This window comes from Leopardus geoffroyi, chromosome E3, assembly GCF_018350155.1.
Source record: "Leopardus geoffroyi isolate Oge1 chromosome E3, O.geoffroyi_Oge1_pat1.0, whole genome shotgun sequence".
Lineage (NCBI taxonomy): Eukaryota > Metazoa > Chordata > Mammalia > Carnivora > Felidae > Leopardus > Leopardus geoffroyi.
The window spans coordinates 40,095,304-40,112,811 of NC_059340.1; the positions used below are offsets into that span (position 1 = coordinate 40,095,304).

Below are 17,508 nucleotides of genomic sequence, written 5' to 3' on the forward strand. Positions count from 1 at the left end.
ATTCCCGGGTGGCCTGTCACCCCAAGGACTATCCCCACTCACAGCCACAGTCTGTGCAGCTTTTATTTCAATCAAGAAGTAATCAAATCTATATACAGTCTAAAAACAGTAGAAAAGGTGAGTAAAAAGGCCCACAGTCCATCTGGGGCAGGGATGGAGGGTGGGCCGGGCGAGCATCGTACCTGGCACCCAGCGGGAGGGGCTGGGCACTGTCTTGGCGGCGACGATCACAGGACCAAGCAGAGGGAGGCTCGCCGGGCACAGGGTGGGGAGGGCACTGCCTGGCCAGGTGAACCTGTCAGTCTGTCCCCGCAGGGCAGGCAGTGAGCGCCCCTTGAGACCCCTCATGTGGCCAGCCTGGTTGGGACAAGCCTAGGGAGGTCCCAGAGGAAGCCAAGACTGGTCTGGATTCTGTTAGCAAGTCCAAACCTGCAGAGGAAGGGCTCTGTTTCAGCTGCCCCTCCGGCCACGCCGCCCCACCACCACCTGCCATCCACACCTGCCCTCCGGTGCCACCGACCCAAGGCTTCTAGCTCCTCGCCCCCCCGCCCCCTGCTCCACACGCACAGCCCCTTTGGAAGGCCTGAGCCGAGGCACTGACCTTCACAGTGCTGTCCACAGCTCCCGAGAAGAGCCGGCCCCGGGACACGGCCAGTGCGGTCACACTGCCCTGGTGACGCAGCAGGGTCTGCGTGCAGATCATGTTGTCCATGCTCCAGACCTGGGGGCACACGGGACATGAGGGCCTGCCCACCTGGGCCCAACCGCCCACCGTGAACCTCCCACCATCACTAGGTCCGCACGCACCCTGAGAGACCGGTCATAGGACGCGCTGAAGACTTTGGTCTGGTCTGGCGTTGAGATGACCGCCAGGGCATACACAGTGCCAACGTGGCCTGTCAGGGTCCGCACCTGCTCCTTGGACTCAATGTCCCACACCTGAAGGAATGGCCCAGGCAGGTCAGAGCCACAGGCTCCGGGGAGGACAGCGCCCCGGAGGCAGGCCCTGCCCCTAGGTGCCCGCCTTACGTGGATGAGGTTCTCATAGGTGCCACAGACGATGTGGTGATTCGTCACAGCGATAGAGTAGACGCTGCCGCCAGATGTCTGCAGGACGTGGATGCAGTCGAGGGTCCGGATGTCCCAGATCTACGGACAAGCTCGAGCCCGTCGGTCCCAGGCCCGGCACCTTCCCCTCAGGGCCTCTGGACGCTAAGCAGCCCGCTCGTCACCCAGGATGTGTGTGAGGGTCTCCCCAACCCGGCGGCATGGGGGCAGGGCAGACGGAGCCCCCGGGGCCGGCCTGGGCAGTGCCGGCCCAGGGGTCTAGCCTAGTGAGGGGTCTTCCCACGCAAAGCGTGTGGGGACGCACCTTGATTGTCTGGTAGGAGCCGCTGTACAGGTAGCTCTGGGCAGCCACCAGCGCCCGCACCCAGTGGTTGAGGCCCGTGAGCTCCTTCTTCAGCTTCAGTTCAGTGCCCACGATATCCCAGACCTGTGGGGACGGCCACGGATGCAGGCTGGGGCGCGGGGGTCCGGTAGCCCGCCGCCCCACATGTGCACACGCGAGGCCGGCCTGACCTTGATGGCCTTCAGGGAGCCGCTGAACAGCATGTTGTGGGAGGAGACCAGCGTGCACACGGGGTTGTCGTGGGCCCGGATCGTGTTCACCTTCTGCAGGTTCTGGATGTCCCACACCTGGCGGGAAGGACGACAGGAAGCCTCGGGTCGTGGTGGCACGGCGGGCCTGGGGCCCCCGGAAGCCGGTGCGGCCCAGGCCCCTCCCACCCACCTGCCGCGGCCCCACTCACGATGATGGTGCAGTCCGCCGAGCCGCTGTAGAGCTTGCACCTGGGGGAGCGGAGCCAAGCGGTCAGGGCAGGAGAAGCCACCGTCCCCGCTGGTGCGGCCCTGCCAGGCCAAGGGAGCACCAGCCACCGGGAAGCCACCGGAACCGGCAGCTCGGCCGGGTTCCTCCTGCTGCCCCCAGCCCTCCGTCCTCCCGTTCCGGCGAGGGAACCTTGGGGGTAGAAGCCCGACCCCGCCGCCTGCCTGGCAAGCGTCCGACAGCAAGCTGCGAGGTAACTACCCCTGTTCGCGCCGCCGACGGCCACGCTGCTGCTTTCCGGGAACGCACGTCTCTCCCTCTCCTGCCCACGACATGAAGTCTCGTGACACGAGACAGGAGAGAAGGTCGACAGGGGCTACCCTTCTCGGGCGAGGGGGGAGCTGGGCAGGCTACTCTGTGGTCCTGTCCCCAAGCTGTGCCTGAGGCTCTGGCTACAGGCCAGCCGAGCGACGGCTCAGTTCCTACCTCCCCGAGGCGCCCCAGCTCCGGGGCCACACACTGTGAACGTGGGGGCCTGCGTGCCACCACCTAGCCATCCAGCCCTGCTCAAGGATGAGGGTGCCCCGCAGGAGAGGTAGACACAGCCAGCTGAGGACACACGTGGCCCGTGGGGGGAGCAGGGCGTCTCCCGTCCCCGCCTCCACGTGGGTACCATGCATGCCCGCACTCACCCCTGGATACAGAGCGCCAGCACAATGCCGTCGTGGCCTTCTAGCGTCTTCTGGCACTTGTAGGTGGTACACGTATCCCACACCTGCAGAGGCCACGATCAGGCTGGGTCCCAGGAGGGTCAGCCCAACGCCAGGGGGCAGCATGGTGGGAATGTGGAGGGAAGGTGGGCGCAGGCAGGCCAGAGCTGGCACAGCTTGGCAGGCAGTGCCCATTGCCCCCCACCCCCTGCCACCAGGCTGTAGACCACCTCCCTGGGCAAGACCCCACTCACCTTGATGGTCTTGTCAGAGGAGCCACTGAAGAGCAGGTCCCCCATGGAGTAGACACACAGACACCAGACGGGGCCCTGGTGGCCCACAAAGGTTCCTTTGCACTTGAAGATCTGTTGTGGGTCATAGGCTGCGGAGACGGGAGGAGCCGGTGAGGGCCCGGGGGCGCCCAGGGGCAGCAGAGGGGGCAGCGGCAGGCCCGTACTCACATCCGAGGATGCCTGTGTTCAGCCGCGCATTGATGTGGGACAGCTCATCCTGCCAAGACCAAGAGTACAGGGCATGCTGGCTGTGGGTCCGTGGTCCCCCTGCCCCCACGCGGCAGCAGCCGCCTCCCCCAGCACAGACACTGAACCCTGACAGCGGGGTGGCAGGGAGCGGGGCAAGCCTCCTGTTGGGGCCTAGGCCGAGGGCTGGTCCTGCGTCCCCACCCCCCCACCCCCCCCCACCCCCCCCCACCCCCCCCCACCCCCCCCACCCCGCACGTGGCCCCCTCCCGCTTACGTTCAACATGGACGCATCCCTCCGGAACTCCATGAGGTCCTCGCTGAGCTTGCTCTGGTTTTCGTCTAGGACGTCTGAGTGGCAAGGAAGAGGGTGTCAGGGACCGGGAGGAGAGGCCACACCCCTGCCTTCTGGGCCGCGCCCTCACCGAACTTGAGCTCCAGGCTCTTCTCCAGCTGGTCAATCTTCTCCGAGAGCTTGCCCAGCATGGAGCGCAGGAAGGCGATCTCCTGGTCCTTCTGGGCCAGCGCCACGTGCATCTCGTGGAAGCGGTCGTCCGTCTGCTGCAGGAACTCCTTCAGGCCCTCGAAGCGGCAGGTCTCCAGGTGTGTCTCGTACGTGTCCTGGTTCCCGATGAATGTGCACCTGGAGACGCAGGATGGCTGCCCTGCCCACCTGCCTGCCCAGTGAGGCACTGCCCCTGCCCCCCCCCCCCACGCCTCCCCACACCTCCCACCTGCTGCCCACCTGTCCATCCTGCTCCCACTCAGCACCCATCAGGCCGCTTTGGGAGGAAATCTAGTCCTTCTGCTCCCGAAGCTCCTTAAGGGCTCTTCCGCAGCCTTCGACAGCCTCCCGGCTCCTGCCTCTTCCCCCCCTCCCACCGCCCCCTGCTCTCTAGCCCACTCATGATGGTCCAGCCGCCCGAAGCCCTCATGCTAGTCTTTGGCTCACACCCACACATGCATCAGTTCTCAGGGACCCCCCCGACCACTCCGACCCCTCTGCGTTCCTGTGGGGCTCAGGCCTCTCCTTCATGGCACCTGTACCTCAGTTTGTAATTACATAGCTGACGGTGAGGCTCCCGCTAAGGTCCGTCTCCCCAGGACCCTGGCTGTCTCCCCAGCGCCCAGCACACAAGCAGATCTCAACAAGGGTTCGCTGAAGGAGGGACTGTGAATGCCAGCCCGGAGGCCCCGCCGCCCCCGCCCTGCCCGCCCACCGGCCGGGGGCAGCCCACATGCCCGCCCCCGCCCACTCACCCGTACTTGGAGTGGGGACACTTGATGTGCTCACACTCCTTGAGGTGGGCCTCCAGGTTCATCTTGAGGAGGGGCGGGCAGCTGGGGTTGTTGGGGCACCGCACAGGCCTGTAGTCACAGCTGCCCTCGTGGTCCCTTTGGGAGGCGGGCGTCAGTCCCCAGAGGCACCGGCTCTCAGCACCCCTGGGAGGGGTGGGGGGCGGGGGCCAAGGACAGCACTTACTTCCGAGCGCTGAGCTTGATGGTGAAGGGGCACCCTCGGGGATCCACCTCAAAGACGGCAGGCTTCCCGGCCCCCGCTGCCCGGCAGCCGTGCCTGCAGTGGATGAACAGCTCCCCGATCTGCTCGGCCACCGCGATGTTGTTCACCACCACCGTCAGCTTGGCGTGGTCCACGGGGCACTTCTCTGGAGGGGAGGGCGTGCTGACCTCACCGTCCACCTGGCTGTCCCTGCCCCGGCAGCTCTGCTCTGAGTGCTGCGACCAGGCTGCGCTGGGGGCGGGCTCTTCCCTGCCTGGTAAGTCCCGGTGTGGCAGGCCCGGAACGGGCTCCTCAGGCTGGCTGCACCGAGCCTCTTTCTGGGCCCTGATGCACCCATCTACCTGCCCCGCTGCCATGCCTGAATCTGGATGGGGGCACAGCTGGGCCACCAAGGGTGACCACTGGGTGAGCAGGAGGGACCGGAGACCTCTGGGCTGACTCAGGAGTCTGGGACAGGGCAGAGGGAGCTGGGGCAGAACCTGGAGAGGAACTAGCCCCGGGCCCAGGGGCCCAGGCCTGAGAGGGTGAGGCGGGGGGCCCTGATGGCCAAGGCACTCTTGCTGGAAACAGCTGGTGCTGAGGCCAGGAGGCCCCGCGATGTGGGTCTCACCACTTCGCCCATCAAGGTCCGGAGCCCGGCCTGAGTGCCCCGTGGCAGAGACGCTGGGGGCAGGGCTAGGGAGAAGCCACCACGTGCCAAGGGCGTGATCAGTGCTGGGCCTAGGCTGGGACCTCTCCGGAGGGACCCTTCCCAAGCGGGGTCATGAGGTCAGCCGGACCGGGGTCTGGGGAGGGGGGGGGGCCCTACCTGACTTCAAGGCGCATCTTCGGCAGAAAGTGTGCTGTGGAGACAACGGGTGGGCTTGGGGCATGGACACAGAGTCGCCCCCACCCCGTGCCCACCGAAGAGGGCAGCCCCTGGGCGGCCACGCCCGGCCCCGTGGTGGCGCACGTGTCAGGAAGGGAGGGGCGGCCTCACCCCGCACGTGGTGATCACGGGGTCCTTGAACACGCTGCAGCACAGCTGGCAGCACAGCTTCACCGACGGCTGCTCAGCAAACACCAGGGGCTCCTAGAACCGGGCAGGGCAGGGTGAAGGGGGGCCGGGGCGCAGACGGCGGTGGGGGGCGGGGGCGGGTAGCGGCCAAGAAGGGCCTGCCGAGGAGGCCTGGGGCCGGGCCTGAGCGTGAGAGGACCGAAGCAGGGAGGACCCCTCCAGCCGCGCCCTTGGCCGTGCGCACCTGCTTCTCTAGCGGTGATGGAGACTCGAAGACCCCACACGGGCGCCGCCCTCACTTCCCAAAGCTGGACCCCAGGTAGCCCACAGGAAGAGGTGCCTGGGGAGTGGGGGGGGGGGGGGGGCGTAGGCCAGACCTTCCCGCCCCTCGAGGGGCCGCCTGCTGGGCGGACACACCTACCGGCTCCTCCTCCTCCTCGGGCAGCGAGAACGTGGAGCGCAGGGACATGCTGGACTCTGAGTGCAGGGAGCGGACGGAGATGGCCGAGTCGGAGCGGCGTGGGGTGCTGATGGGGGGCTGCGGCGCACAGGGACAGGCGGGCCCGTCAGCCGGTGGGGAGGCCGGGGCCCCCTCACCCCGCAGAGCCGCCGCCTGTGCCCAGGGAGCCGATGGGGCGCCCGGGCCCCCCGCCGGCCCAGCGGTCCCGGCCCTGTGGCTGGGCCACCCGCTCACGTCTGCCAGCTTTCTTTGTGTAAATGGAGAGACTTCCTGCTATTCAATTCCAGAAGGACACGCTCGCCTGGCCTGCTTCCTGCTTCCCGTGAGGGAATGTGGGCTGCACACGGGGCACCTCCACCAGCCAGTCCCGGGCCGGCCTCCACGCCTGGACTGCCAGAGGAAGGGAAGGCCGGCAGAGGCTGGGGGCTCCACGTCCCCTTGGGTTTGGCTGCCCGTCTGGCTTCCCTGGCTGGGGACACGGGGCCGGGCCACTGAGGCTCCCAGGGAAGGCAGGGACCTCCCCACTGAACCCTGGCCAAGATTCTCAGAGGGAGGAAGAGCCACGGGTGCCTGCCTCTGCCTGAGTCACGGAAGATGAGGATCTGGGGGATCCTGGGTGGGGAAACCGTCCCCTCCCCCCCGCCTTGGCCTAGAACCCCCCAGTAAAGATCCTGTAAGAGCCACTGCTCCCCACCCAGCCCACGGGCTTCCTCCTGGCCCCGGCCACTCTGGGGAAAATCCCCTCCCGGGCAGCCATGGGTGAGTCAGAGGTCACGGAGGCCGAGGCAGGCGGAGCCAGGGAGTGGGGCGCAAGGTGCCTGCTTTGTGCTTAGAGAAGGCCTAGTGTAGCGCCTGGCACACAGCGCGTTCAAGTAATTAAAAAAACACTGTTTCCCTTAGTATTAAATAGGAAACGAAGGCCTAGCAGCCCAGCATGAGAAGACTCGGGTCCTGGAGGCTGGGAGGACAGGAGAACCAGCTGGAGTCCGTGGGGCCACCACGCTGGCGAGAATCCCAAGAATCCACAAGGGGAAGCAGAAAGCGAGGCTCTGCAGAGGTGAGCGGCAGGAGGGCAGGAGCCACCCCCTCGGCCAGGGCAGCTCCTCGCTTCCGACGGGCCCAGAGCCCAGCCACACGGTCCAGTGGCCAGGCAGGCAGGGGACAGCCACTGTGACCCTGGCCACACAGCCTGGGCACTGGCAGCCAGCCTCGACTCCACCCCAGCCCCTTCCTCACTCCGAGCCAGCGGCACGAGGTTCTCTGGCTCTCCCTGTCAGCACAGCCCTCGCAGGCCTGTTGTTATCCCCCAGCTCCGGCCGCCCTCCTTCCAGCCACCTGCTCAGGGGTCCCGCCTCCACCCACCAGCCCACCCTCCAATCCTCTACTCAATAGCAGACAACTTTAAAAATGGAAATGTGATCTGTTACCCACACGCCTGAACCTTCTGTGGCTCCCATGGCCTTCAAGACGGAGCTGAGTGCGCTTCGCCCTAGCTCGCAGGCTCTGCACCCTCCGGCCCCACTGCTCCTTCCTCCTCCACAAAGTCCTGCCACGGGCGCTTAGGCCTCACGACGTCCAGACATACCAGCCCTCTGTCTCACCAACCCACCGTAGCCTGCAGACCGTAGCTCAGGGCGTGCCTCGAGGTGGAGCCTCCCCTTCAGCTACCCCTGGGACTTGGCCCTGGGGAAGGACGGCATGGCCGGAGGCCGTGGGGAGAGAAGTGACCACGGCACAGACCTACCATGCTATCCTCCTCGTCCCGCGGTGAGTAGGCGAGGGTGCTAGAAGAAGACGGTGTCCTGCGGTGCTGTTTGTACGTGCTGGTCCCATCGGCTGCCAAGAAGAGAGGGTGGGGTTGCCACGAGTGTGATCCGGAGGGGCATGGCTGGCCCCCCGTGGCGGGAAGTGGGCTCCCTGGAGGGACGGGCCCGGTGGGGGCAGGGGCTGGGCCAGACAGGGGGCTAATCCCCTCCGGGAAGTCTCCTTGCCCCCCACCCTCTCCCGTGTCCTCCTTCTTGATCTGAGGGCCACTTGGCTGGGGCTGAGCTCGTGGGCAGCTGGGAGCCACCCTGCCCCTGTCAGGGGCCTGAGCAGGACAAGGGCCAGAACGCAAGCTGGCCTGAGCCCCCAGCAAGCCCCGCACTGGCCCTGCATCCTCAGCCCCCTCCAGGGCCAGGCAGGTGGGGAGGGAGGGCACAGCCTGGGGCCAGCCCGGCTCAGGTGGTCTCCAGGGCCTATCCTCTGTGCCTGGAGCTCCGGAGCCCCCGACAGTCACACTCCCAAGGCAGGCTGAAGGTGGGGTGGAGGGATCATCTCTCTGACTCTACAAGGTGCCAGCGGTCTGACCCTGGGGCTGCCCTGTGCCCAGCTGCGGCAAGAGCCCAACATCTGAGTGATTAATCTGGAGGTTGCCTGGCACGAGGTGGGATGTCATCTTGCTTGGCCCTCAAGGTAACCCTGCCAGTGGGCGGGTCCTCTGATGTCCTCAGTGCCCAGAGGAAGAGACAGGGACAGAGGCCTGAGGCCCCTGTGTGTGGTGGGGACTGACAGGCAGCCCGCTGTTTGGGTCTGTTTGTCTCCCAGCTGTTCCCCTGGCCAGAACCTGGAACCACCCTCGGGCCTTCTCAGCCCACTCCAGGGAAGGCGTTGGTCAGGAGTCCATGGGGAAGCCAGAAGCCCTGGAGTGGCCACCACCGGCCTCAGGCCCGCCCAAACCCAGACATCACGACCAGCCCCAAAGGCATGGATTCATGAGTCGGGCTTTAAGCAGCTCCCCTGTCACTGGGCCTCAGTTTCCCTATCTGTGAGAGGGGTCAGGTGAGGTGACTGTTCATACCCAGTCCGGACCCATCCCTGCCACCGATGGGGTTGCCGGGTAGGGCGAGAGGGAGACAGACTCCCATCACTGTCTGCTCCAGGAGCGCGGGACTGCCGTGACGGGGGCCCCTGCAGCTTCTAAGAGTAAATGAGGCGTTGAGGAACAGTGACCTGGGCGCTTGTATTAGGGGAGACGTTTATTTATTCTCAGGACAGAACATCTAAGAAGGAAAAGGGGCGCTTTTGGAGCATCTGATTGAGCCACCCTGGGGCAGAGGGGCCAGCGTGAGCACGTGCGCACAGTGGTCCTGTGGCCTCACTGCTGACTGCTTCGAGAGGGAACCCCGGAAAAGCAATTAAAAATCGGCTTCACCTACGAGGAGCAGAGGACCAAAAAGGCAAAGGAACAAAGTCCATCCCTGAACCCCCAGCCCTGACAAGAGAGGCAACACACCCTCATGACTCAGGGAAGGAGGTAGTGCCCCGGGCCGTTAGCCCCCTCACAACCTCCTCGAACACACGGCCCCGGGCTGGAACCGGTCTGGAGAAAGGACATCGCGAGGACTTCTTACCACCCACACGTGTCCAGCGTGGCCCCCAGTCCCGACCTCCCGGAGGCTGCTAGGAGCCAGGGCGGGGATGAACCAGAGGATGCTAGGACAAGGGACAGGGAAGGTGGGGCAGCCCTCCCCAGAGGTAACGGGTGAGGCCCCAGGACGGAGGTGCTGGGATGCCCGGGGTTGCAGGGGGAGGAGAAGGATGCGGCAGCAGAGGTGGGGGGGGGGGTGCGGCAGGCAGCCTAGGGCCGACACCGATGCCCCCTCCTGCCCCACCAGGACGTGCCCGCAGACCCCAGTGGGAGTAAGGGACGCCCAGATTCTGCCCAACCCGCCCTGGCCTGGGCTCACAGGCTGGCTCACCTTTTGTGATGGTGGTGACGGCCGAAAAGGCAGGCCCGAAGGTCGTTTCCATTCTGGTCTGGACAGAGAACAGGTGAGACTTGGCATCGACCCCCAGCGAGGATGTGTACACACACGTGGACGGGCACCGACACGCTTTCATAGCACCATGGTCACGTGCGCGCGTGAGCTCACGAGGACACACGCGGCACAGGCCCTCCACGTAGGAGGGGACTGCTCTGGAGGCTCTGCGGGGACCCCGGCACACGAGGTGGGCACGAGGGGCAGACCCTTCCCCGTGAGGTTCCCGCTTACCCCGGCGGTGACGTCGGCAGTGGGAAGGTTGGCGGGCCCCCCGGAGAAGCGGTTGTAGCGGGCGCTCTTGCCCGAGCTCATGCTCTAGAGAGGCATCTAGGGTCCGCGGGCAGCGTCTCCTGAGGGGGGAGCACAACGGTGGTGGGGACGGTGGCCCGGACTCGTCAGATTGGCCGGCGTTGACCCACGCGGCCAGGCCTGCTCTGGCTGGTCCACTCCAGGCACACTTTGGCCTCTCCACCACCAGTGCCAACAAGGGCGGGTCCATGCGGGCAAAGTCTCTTTCCCTCCTCCCATCCCAGGTGTGCACAGGCCCAAGGAAGGGAGGAGGCCCTGGGGGCAGGCAGGCAGCCGGCACGCAGCTTTACCTTCCTTCAAGGCTCAGGCTTTTGGAAACGTCACCAGCTCTGCCCCAGAGGCGGAAGCCCCCGCTGTGCTCTGCCCGAACCTCTGGGTCTGAGGGCAAGTGTCCCTGGAGCCAAGACTGGGCCGTGGTGTGGCACCCGGGGCGGGATCAAGCCGTGTGCCTGCTTCCTACCAGGTAGGACAGTCCCGGTCTGCAGGATGGAAGGACGCTGGCCACACCCCAGACGACCTGTCGGTGATGTACCTGGGGCCCAGCCTCTCAGAGCCTCATCACGCAGATAAAGCCCCTTTGGGGCAGGGGGAGGAGATGAGAGTCCTGATCCCAGACCTTGTGCAGGTCCAACTGTGAACTCAGGACTCACAGGCTGAGGTGGTGGGGAGAAGGCACAGTGGGTATCACCCTGGGCCTGCAAGAATTACTCCCCCCACCCCACTCCACCCAAGACGAGGGGCCTGGCCATTAGAGAGGAAAGGGGGACCAGCCTGAAGCCCCAATCGTGGATAGCCTGGGGAAGCCACCCCACTGCCAGGGCGACGCCCACCTTCCCAGGGGCCCTCCTGGGGTCAGCGTCCACAGCAGCATCTATCTCCCCTCTGGAGTCAGCCGTAGCCTCGAGGGCCCAGCTTTAAGCCAGGCTCCCCGCGAGGAGGAGCACAGGCGAGCTCTCTCCCCGGGACACCCCTGGGAGGCCACAGCTCAGGCTCATCACCTGCTGCTAGACCGGGCCAGCAGAAAGAGTGTCGGGAACTCCCGGGGAGGCCGGCACGTCCCACTCCCGTGGGGCGCAAGGGCACATGCAGGCTGGGGCCCACCCTGTGCTGTGAAGGCCCCCCACGACTGAGGAGGGGGCTCCGGGTGGAGGGGCTGCTGAGCCACCTGGCCGTGTCTGCCTCACACACGCCACAGCCACTCGGTGGTCCTCCAACCCAACCTAGGGGTCTACGGGGAGGGGCTGGCTCCTGAGCCACGTGTTCCCATGCTGCGCTGCTGAGCTGTCACAGTTCCTGCATCTTCTCTCCCACCTGCCCCTTTGAATACCACCTGCGATGCCACCCTCCCCCCGCCCCCAGTCTTCTAGACTCGGGCCTCGGTGCGGGGGCTGTCAGTCCCCACACTTGGCCCTGCTACAAGGCACCGCCACCGATGCTCTCAGCGCCCTGGGGGTCCAGGTAGACCAGGGGATGGGGGGTTCCCAAGATGTTGGCCACAGCCTCCCCCTCCTGCCCATCACTCCCCCTGCTGTGACTCAAGAGACTTGGCTGTTAAGTCCCAGACCAGGCTCTCCGGTGGCTTGTCCTCATGGGGGAGAGGCAGGGACTCCCGAGAGTGGGCAGTACCAGGCCCTTGGTGGAGGCGTGGCTGTGGTGGGTCCAGAAGCCCCACCTCCAGTGCCGCTGCTGGTCTCCACGCTAAGCAGGAAATCCTGGGGCCACACTGCTTGCAGCAAGGACACCCCGGCTGGGGTGACGTAGGAGCTCCAGGACTCACCTTTTGGGAAACCCAAGGTCGGCTCCCGCCTCGGCACCACGGGGCGTGCCAGGAGGAGGCTGGGGGTGGGTCACGGGGAGGCGGCCGGCCCACACTGACCTGGATTTTACAATTCATCTGCTCCCTCTGCCACAAGCTCCCGAGGCCCAGCGGCCAGCGGCTGGCTCCAGCGCGCGGCTCCCGTGGTCCAGGCAGCCGGGACCCCAGCAGGGACTCCCCCCAGGACGGCGGCCAGCACGCCAGCCCCCGTGGGGCCTGTGTGCCTGCTGCTCAGTCTGAGGGAGCAGGCGTCTGGCTCTCCCTCACTCTGAAGTGAAGTAAACAGAAAGGCACGCAGGGCAACATGCAAATCGGCTGGAAAGTCCCCTGACAGCCAATAGCGGCCAGGCCAGCAGACACACAACCCGGGGGCGGGGTGGGGGGTGGGGGGGGGAGATGTACAGACTGGCCAGAGAGCAGAGTGGAGCCAGGGAAGGAGGGAAGTAACTGCTTCCCCATTTACATGGTTTGGCCTGCACTCCCAGCCAGGGACCCGAGGCGGGGGGAGGGGGGGGTTGCTGGGCTGCAGCCACCGCCTCCCCCAGCTGTGCACCCCCAGATCACAACGATCAGATCCTACCCTAACTAAGCATCCTGGAATTGAGCAAGATGCCCTGAGCCTTCCGCTCCGCTCCCCCAGGGGCTGCATTTTGCAATAAGTCTTCGCCGGTGTCTCCCAGCTCTGTGGGCCCAAACCCCAGAAACAACAGCACAGCTGCGTACGCCCCCCACCCCGCTGGGCCCGGCTGTCCGGGTGGGGGGTATGCCCCCGCCCCCCAGGGGTAGGCCTCCTCGCCACCCCGCACCAGGCCTGTATGCAGGCGGACAGGGAGTTGTCAGCCACACGACTGGACACTCCCATACTGGGAAAAGCTATGGGCTGAGCCTACCAGGCACAGCTCCCCTTCCCTCCCCAGCCGAGTCCCCCCACCCTGCCTGCTCCAGGTGCCGTGCCTCCGCAGAGCCCAGGCGAGGGACACAAGGACCGTATCTCTTAAAGAGAAAAGACCGCATGCAGGTCCTGCTGGAGATGGGGCCTCAGGTGAGGCTGGTGGGAGAGTGGTACCCAAGGTGCCCGGGGTCAGTGCAAAACCAGCTCCCCTGCTTGAGCCTAGGGTCAAGGCCCAGGGATCTCTGTTCACCCAAGTCCATGTCCAAAGGGCCCCTGGGGCACACTCCTTGCCCGACAAGGGAATGAAGATCCACCTATAATGCCCCAGCCCCTCTTCAGGAAAGCCCCCACCAGCCCCGTGCTCTGGGCAGCCTACACCAGAGAGCAGGCCAGCTCCCTTGGGAACCCCTCCCCACTCCCACCCCCTGGAGGGAGGCCAATGGGGTCTGCTAGGCTCACCCTTGGGAATGTGGGACAAAGATCCCCCACTGTGGTCCCTGTGGCTGGCAGCCAGCAGAGTGGGTAGTGTAGGCTGTAAATGCTGGAGTGGGACGGCGGGGGGGGAGGGGGGGGAGACGACAGTGGGATGGCCAGAAGCAGGTCCTTCGAGGAGTGGGCGTGGTGGGGACCCCTCAGCAGCATGTGCTGAGCCAGCAATGGGGGTAGGCTGGCCCTGGAAGCACCATCAGGCCACACATTTAGTGGTGACTGCCCCAGGGTGAGCATGGGTGGCCAGGACACCTCAGCCCTGCCTGGCACAGAGCTGTGGGTGGCCACCAGACTGCAGCCAGAGCTCCAGATGCAGTCCCTGGTATCACCCATGGACCACCCAGCCCCTGGGTCGGCCCCCGCTGGCCCCCTGGCCCAAGCCCACGCAGGACTGCCAAATCCTACAGAAACAGGCTGGGTTGCCATAGCAAAGCCATATACACCTCTCCCAGCAGTTCCCTGATGTCCCCTTAGCACGTCTTTTCCATCCCAGATAGGCAGGGTGTGACGTCAGGGCCCCCCCCAAGCACCTCAGCAGGCCCGGGTTTGAGGCCTGCCCGACCCCCTTCCCTCCGAGCACCCAGCCCTGGACTCTGCCCTCACCTTCCATCCTTCCCTCTGTGCCCACAGTTCCTAAAGGGTGGCCTCAGGGTTGCCAGACTGGACACCTGTCGTGGCCTCCTCTCCCCAAGGCTGTGTCCTCGCACTCCCCACCCAGCCTCTCCAGCACCCGTGGGTCCCTCTGCTGGAGGGAGGTGTACACCTGACACAGCCTGGGGGGCTCCTAGAGAGCTTCCCAGAGGAAGGGGCTGCCCAGATCCAGAGCAGGGAGAGAGTATTCTGGAAAAAGGCGGTGTTTGGCCTCCTCTCTAGCCGTAGGGGCCACTTTTACCTGCCCACACCCTTCCTCCAACTCAGCGTCTGGGCCGACCCAGGCTGCAGAGGCACAAGGGGGAAGCAAGTCCCAGGCTGTCTTAAATCAGTGAGTCTAAGGTCAGCCGGCTGGCTTAGTTGGAAGGGCGCGCGACTCTTGATCTTGTGGTCGAGAGTTCGAGCCCCACGTAGGGTGGAGAGATTACTTAAATAAATCAAGCTTCAGAAAAAAAAAAAAAAAATCAGTGAGTCTAAACTTGTGGAGACAGGTCCTGGGCCTCTGCCCAAGAGCCCAGGGACACCTCGGACCCGGGCTACACCTCCAGGCCGCCCTGGCTGTTTCCGCCTCCCTGACTTCCTCTTTCTTGGTTCCCTACAGAAGCTTGGGGAGTGTGCACAAAGTCCCAGCCGGGAGCCCCGCCTGGACATGCAGACACGCACCAGCCCGCTCCACTGTCCATTCCATGCCCTTTCAGCCCAGGCTGTGGTACTACAGTCTTTCTGGCACATTCCTTCAGTCCCGGTTTCCGTGAGGCTGCTCCTTCCCCGGGGGATAGCCGAGTACCAGGTCTCCATGTGACCTCAGCACTGGACTCCAGGACCGCTTTCTCCCTCCTCTGCCCCACCTGACCCCATGTCCCTCCAAGGAGCAACCGAATTTCTTCTGTGGAAGGGTCAGCACACCGGGGACACCCCGGGGCATCTATTGAAAGCTGAGGGGTTCGGGCCCCTCTACGAGGGTACCTCCTGCATAAGCCAGCCAGATGGCCCGGTAAAGTCCTAGGAGCCGACTCAACAGCAAGGTCAGGCCAATGGGGACCCAGGTTCGGAGCAAGTTATGTCCTGCTGACCCCTCCCAAGGCTGGGCATATGCTGGCACACTTCACTTATGTGCTTATACTGACCCCTCCAAGTGTTCCTTATGGACAGCACGACGGTCAGGCCACAAATGCAGGACTCAAGACCTGGGTTCAAATCCCACCTCTGCCACGTAACAGCTGCGTGACTTTGGGCAAGCTGCTTGCCCTCCAGGGCCTCAGATTTCTCACTCGTTAAACAGAGTGGATGTACTCCCATCTGAAAGGAGCTGCGAGAGGCGGGGCAACAGTGAGGGCTCCACTGACAGCAGCCCCTCTTCGAGAGTCAAGAGTAGAGGCCGGGAGGCCACCCCAGGACTTAGAGCCCACAAGGCATCACGCCGCGGCCAACCAAAGCCCTGTTGTGCCAGCAAACCGAGGAGCCCATGGTGCACCAAAGCCAGCCGCACACCAAGCCGTGCCGAGGAGCACCACACCGCAGAGCCCAGGCCGCCTGGAGCCGTCCAAACAGGTCAGGCCCTTCAACCACACCTCTCCCGTTTCCCAAACTCTCTGATTTCGCAGCCGGCCGGCCGGCCAAGGTTCACACCCACTGCATGCCAGTCCCTGTGAGGGTGAGAGGGCACGTGGTGACGGCTGAACATGAGTCTGACCTTGAGAAGCTAGGGGGCCTGGCAGGAGAGGTAGACAGGCTCGGGAGCATTAGTAAGCCCCATTCGAGCTGCCAAAGACCCTTTTCTGTGGGTTCCTGTCCCAGCAGAGTCAGTGCTTCAGGCTCTGATCTTTCCCATTCATTTCCAGAAATATCGTGTGTGACACACAGCCACAGTAGGGGTTGCTCCACAGGGACCCCTCAGGAAGGAAGACATCCCCTCCTTCCCAGCTGGTTACCTCCCTCAGCCAGGTTGCCAGGATCCCTGCTTCCCCTCAGAGGGAGCTTCTGGATTCCTGGGGCCAGTGCAGCTATAACATGCAGGAACCGTGACACACAGAGACCCGGGATTCCGGAGAAACGTGAATGCCCAGAGCAATGCAAGTAGGGATGTATGACACGGGGAAGGGGTGTGGGAAGGGAGAGGCCCAAAGAGAAGGAATGAGGAAGAGGGAGGTCACATGCTTGGCAAAGGCCAAGGGGTGGGCAGCCCTCAGGAGAGGGGGCCTGTGTGTGCACAGGAAGGGGTGTGAGGGATGGGGAGAAGGGTGACCAGTCTGGGCAGCTTGGAGCTCTAGGCAAGGGAGGCAGCAAAGCAGGGTGGAATCCCCAGCCCTACCCTCCACCCCTGTCCTGCCAAAGCAGGGTGGGATCCAGCACAATCGCAGCCTCGGCTCCAGCTGAATGCCCTGGACTTGTTCAAGGCAACGAGGCCGGAACAGCCAGACAGCCTCATCTCCCACCCCCTCTACACACAACCAGGGGCTCTTTACCGGCCTTGGATCTGATGCTGGCTCTCCTGTGCTCGAATCCTCCAACAGCCTTCCTTGCAGGCACAATACAATCCCTCCACCATGCACTCTGGTGTGGCCCCGTGGACTAGGCCTCTCACCCCTCTGCCAGCACTCACTGGCGCACCAAGCCCTTTCTTGCTCTGGGCCTTTGCACACCTTGCTCCCTCTGCCTGGCATGCTCTTCCAGCAACTTCCCAAGACAGGCTGCTTGCTGTAGGCACCTCCCCCCTCTCCAAGCCACTCGAGAGCGCCCCGTACTCTTTCTCAGCGCCCTGTTTCTCTCATAGCACCTATCACAACTCTTTAGGATTCTGTGTGTACTGTCAATCCCTCCCCGCTCTAGATGGCCGGTTCTCAAGCCGGGGTGTGTGGGGTTGAGGGAGGATTTTGTCCCCCAGGAGACGTTTGGCGGTGTCTGCAGGCATTTTGGGTTGTCAAGACGTGGGGGTGGGAGAGGTTACTGGCATCTAATGGGTGGGGACCAGGGATGCTACTCAACATCCTACAAAGCACAGCAGAGAAGGATCGGCGAGAAGTGTCAACAGCGGCCGGGCTGAGAAAAGCTGCAGAAGAGCCTACGAGAACTGGGACCCCGGCGGCGCTCAACGAACGCAAAAAGAAGGAATGAATAAAGAAGGGGAGAATGGGGCAATGGGGCGAGCGACGGACAGACGCCGAGACCCCGGCCCGTGTCGGCCCCGCCCCCCCCCCAGGCCCGACGCCTCCGCGGACCCCGAAGCGCCTACCGCGCGGCCCCGAGGCGCGAGCCCCGGGCCGGGCGCGCCGCGCGGACACTCACCCGCCCGCGGCCGCCCGGGAGCGGCAGCGATACCCTCCCGCTTCATCGTGCCCCCGCGGCCGCTGGCCGGGAGACAGACCGGACGCGCGAGCCGGAAGCGCTGAGACGCTACGCCCGCCGGGACTTGTAGTTCCCCGTCTCTCAATGCCTGGGTCCCCGCCTCACGCGCGGCTCTCCAGAAACTACGAATTCCGGCGGCTCCGACGTCGCGGGGCGGGATTGGCAGCTTCAGAATCACTCTATGTTGCAGATCGGAGTCTGATTGGT

The 17,508-nt window shown here is 64.8% G+C and overlaps 1 protein-coding gene across 5 annotated transcripts; it reads right to left on the reverse strand.

Annotated features, from left to right (window-relative positions):
* Positions 1-45: 45 nt before the first annotated feature.
* Positions 46-17,429, reverse strand: TRAF7 (TNF receptor associated factor 7). 5 transcript variants are annotated; one of them, XM_045462036.1, is made up of 22 exons: positions 17,242-17,344; positions 11,985-12,192; positions 10,031-10,149; positions 9,737-9,794; positions 7,741-7,832; positions 5,958-6,074; positions 5,519-5,611; positions 5,348-5,381; positions 4,501-4,684; positions 4,284-4,412; positions 3,443-3,660; positions 3,295-3,368; positions 3,000-3,048; positions 2,793-2,920; positions 2,521-2,603; positions 1,812-1,851; positions 1,582-1,698; positions 1,373-1,495; positions 1,030-1,149; positions 808-939; positions 602-721; positions 46-429 (listed from the first exon to the last, which is right to left on the reverse strand). In XM_045462036.1, the coding sequence occupies exons 3-22, from the start codon at positions 10,109-10,111 to the stop codon at positions 415-417; spliced, it is 2,007 nt and encodes a 668-aa protein (XP_045317992.1). In that variant the 5' UTR covers positions 10,112-10,149; positions 11,985-12,192; positions 17,242-17,344; the 3' UTR covers positions 46-414. The 5 variants fall into 5 exon arrangements, with proteins under 5 accessions (XP_045317992.1, XP_045317990.1, XP_045317987.1 ...); XM_045462034.1 differs by having other exon boundaries at positions 4,278-4,412; positions 17,242-17,343; XM_045462031.1 differs by lacking the exon at positions 11,985-12,192 and having other exon boundaries at positions 4,278-4,412; positions 17,242-17,429.
* Between the last annotated feature and the right edge of the window lie 79 nt (positions 17,430-17,508).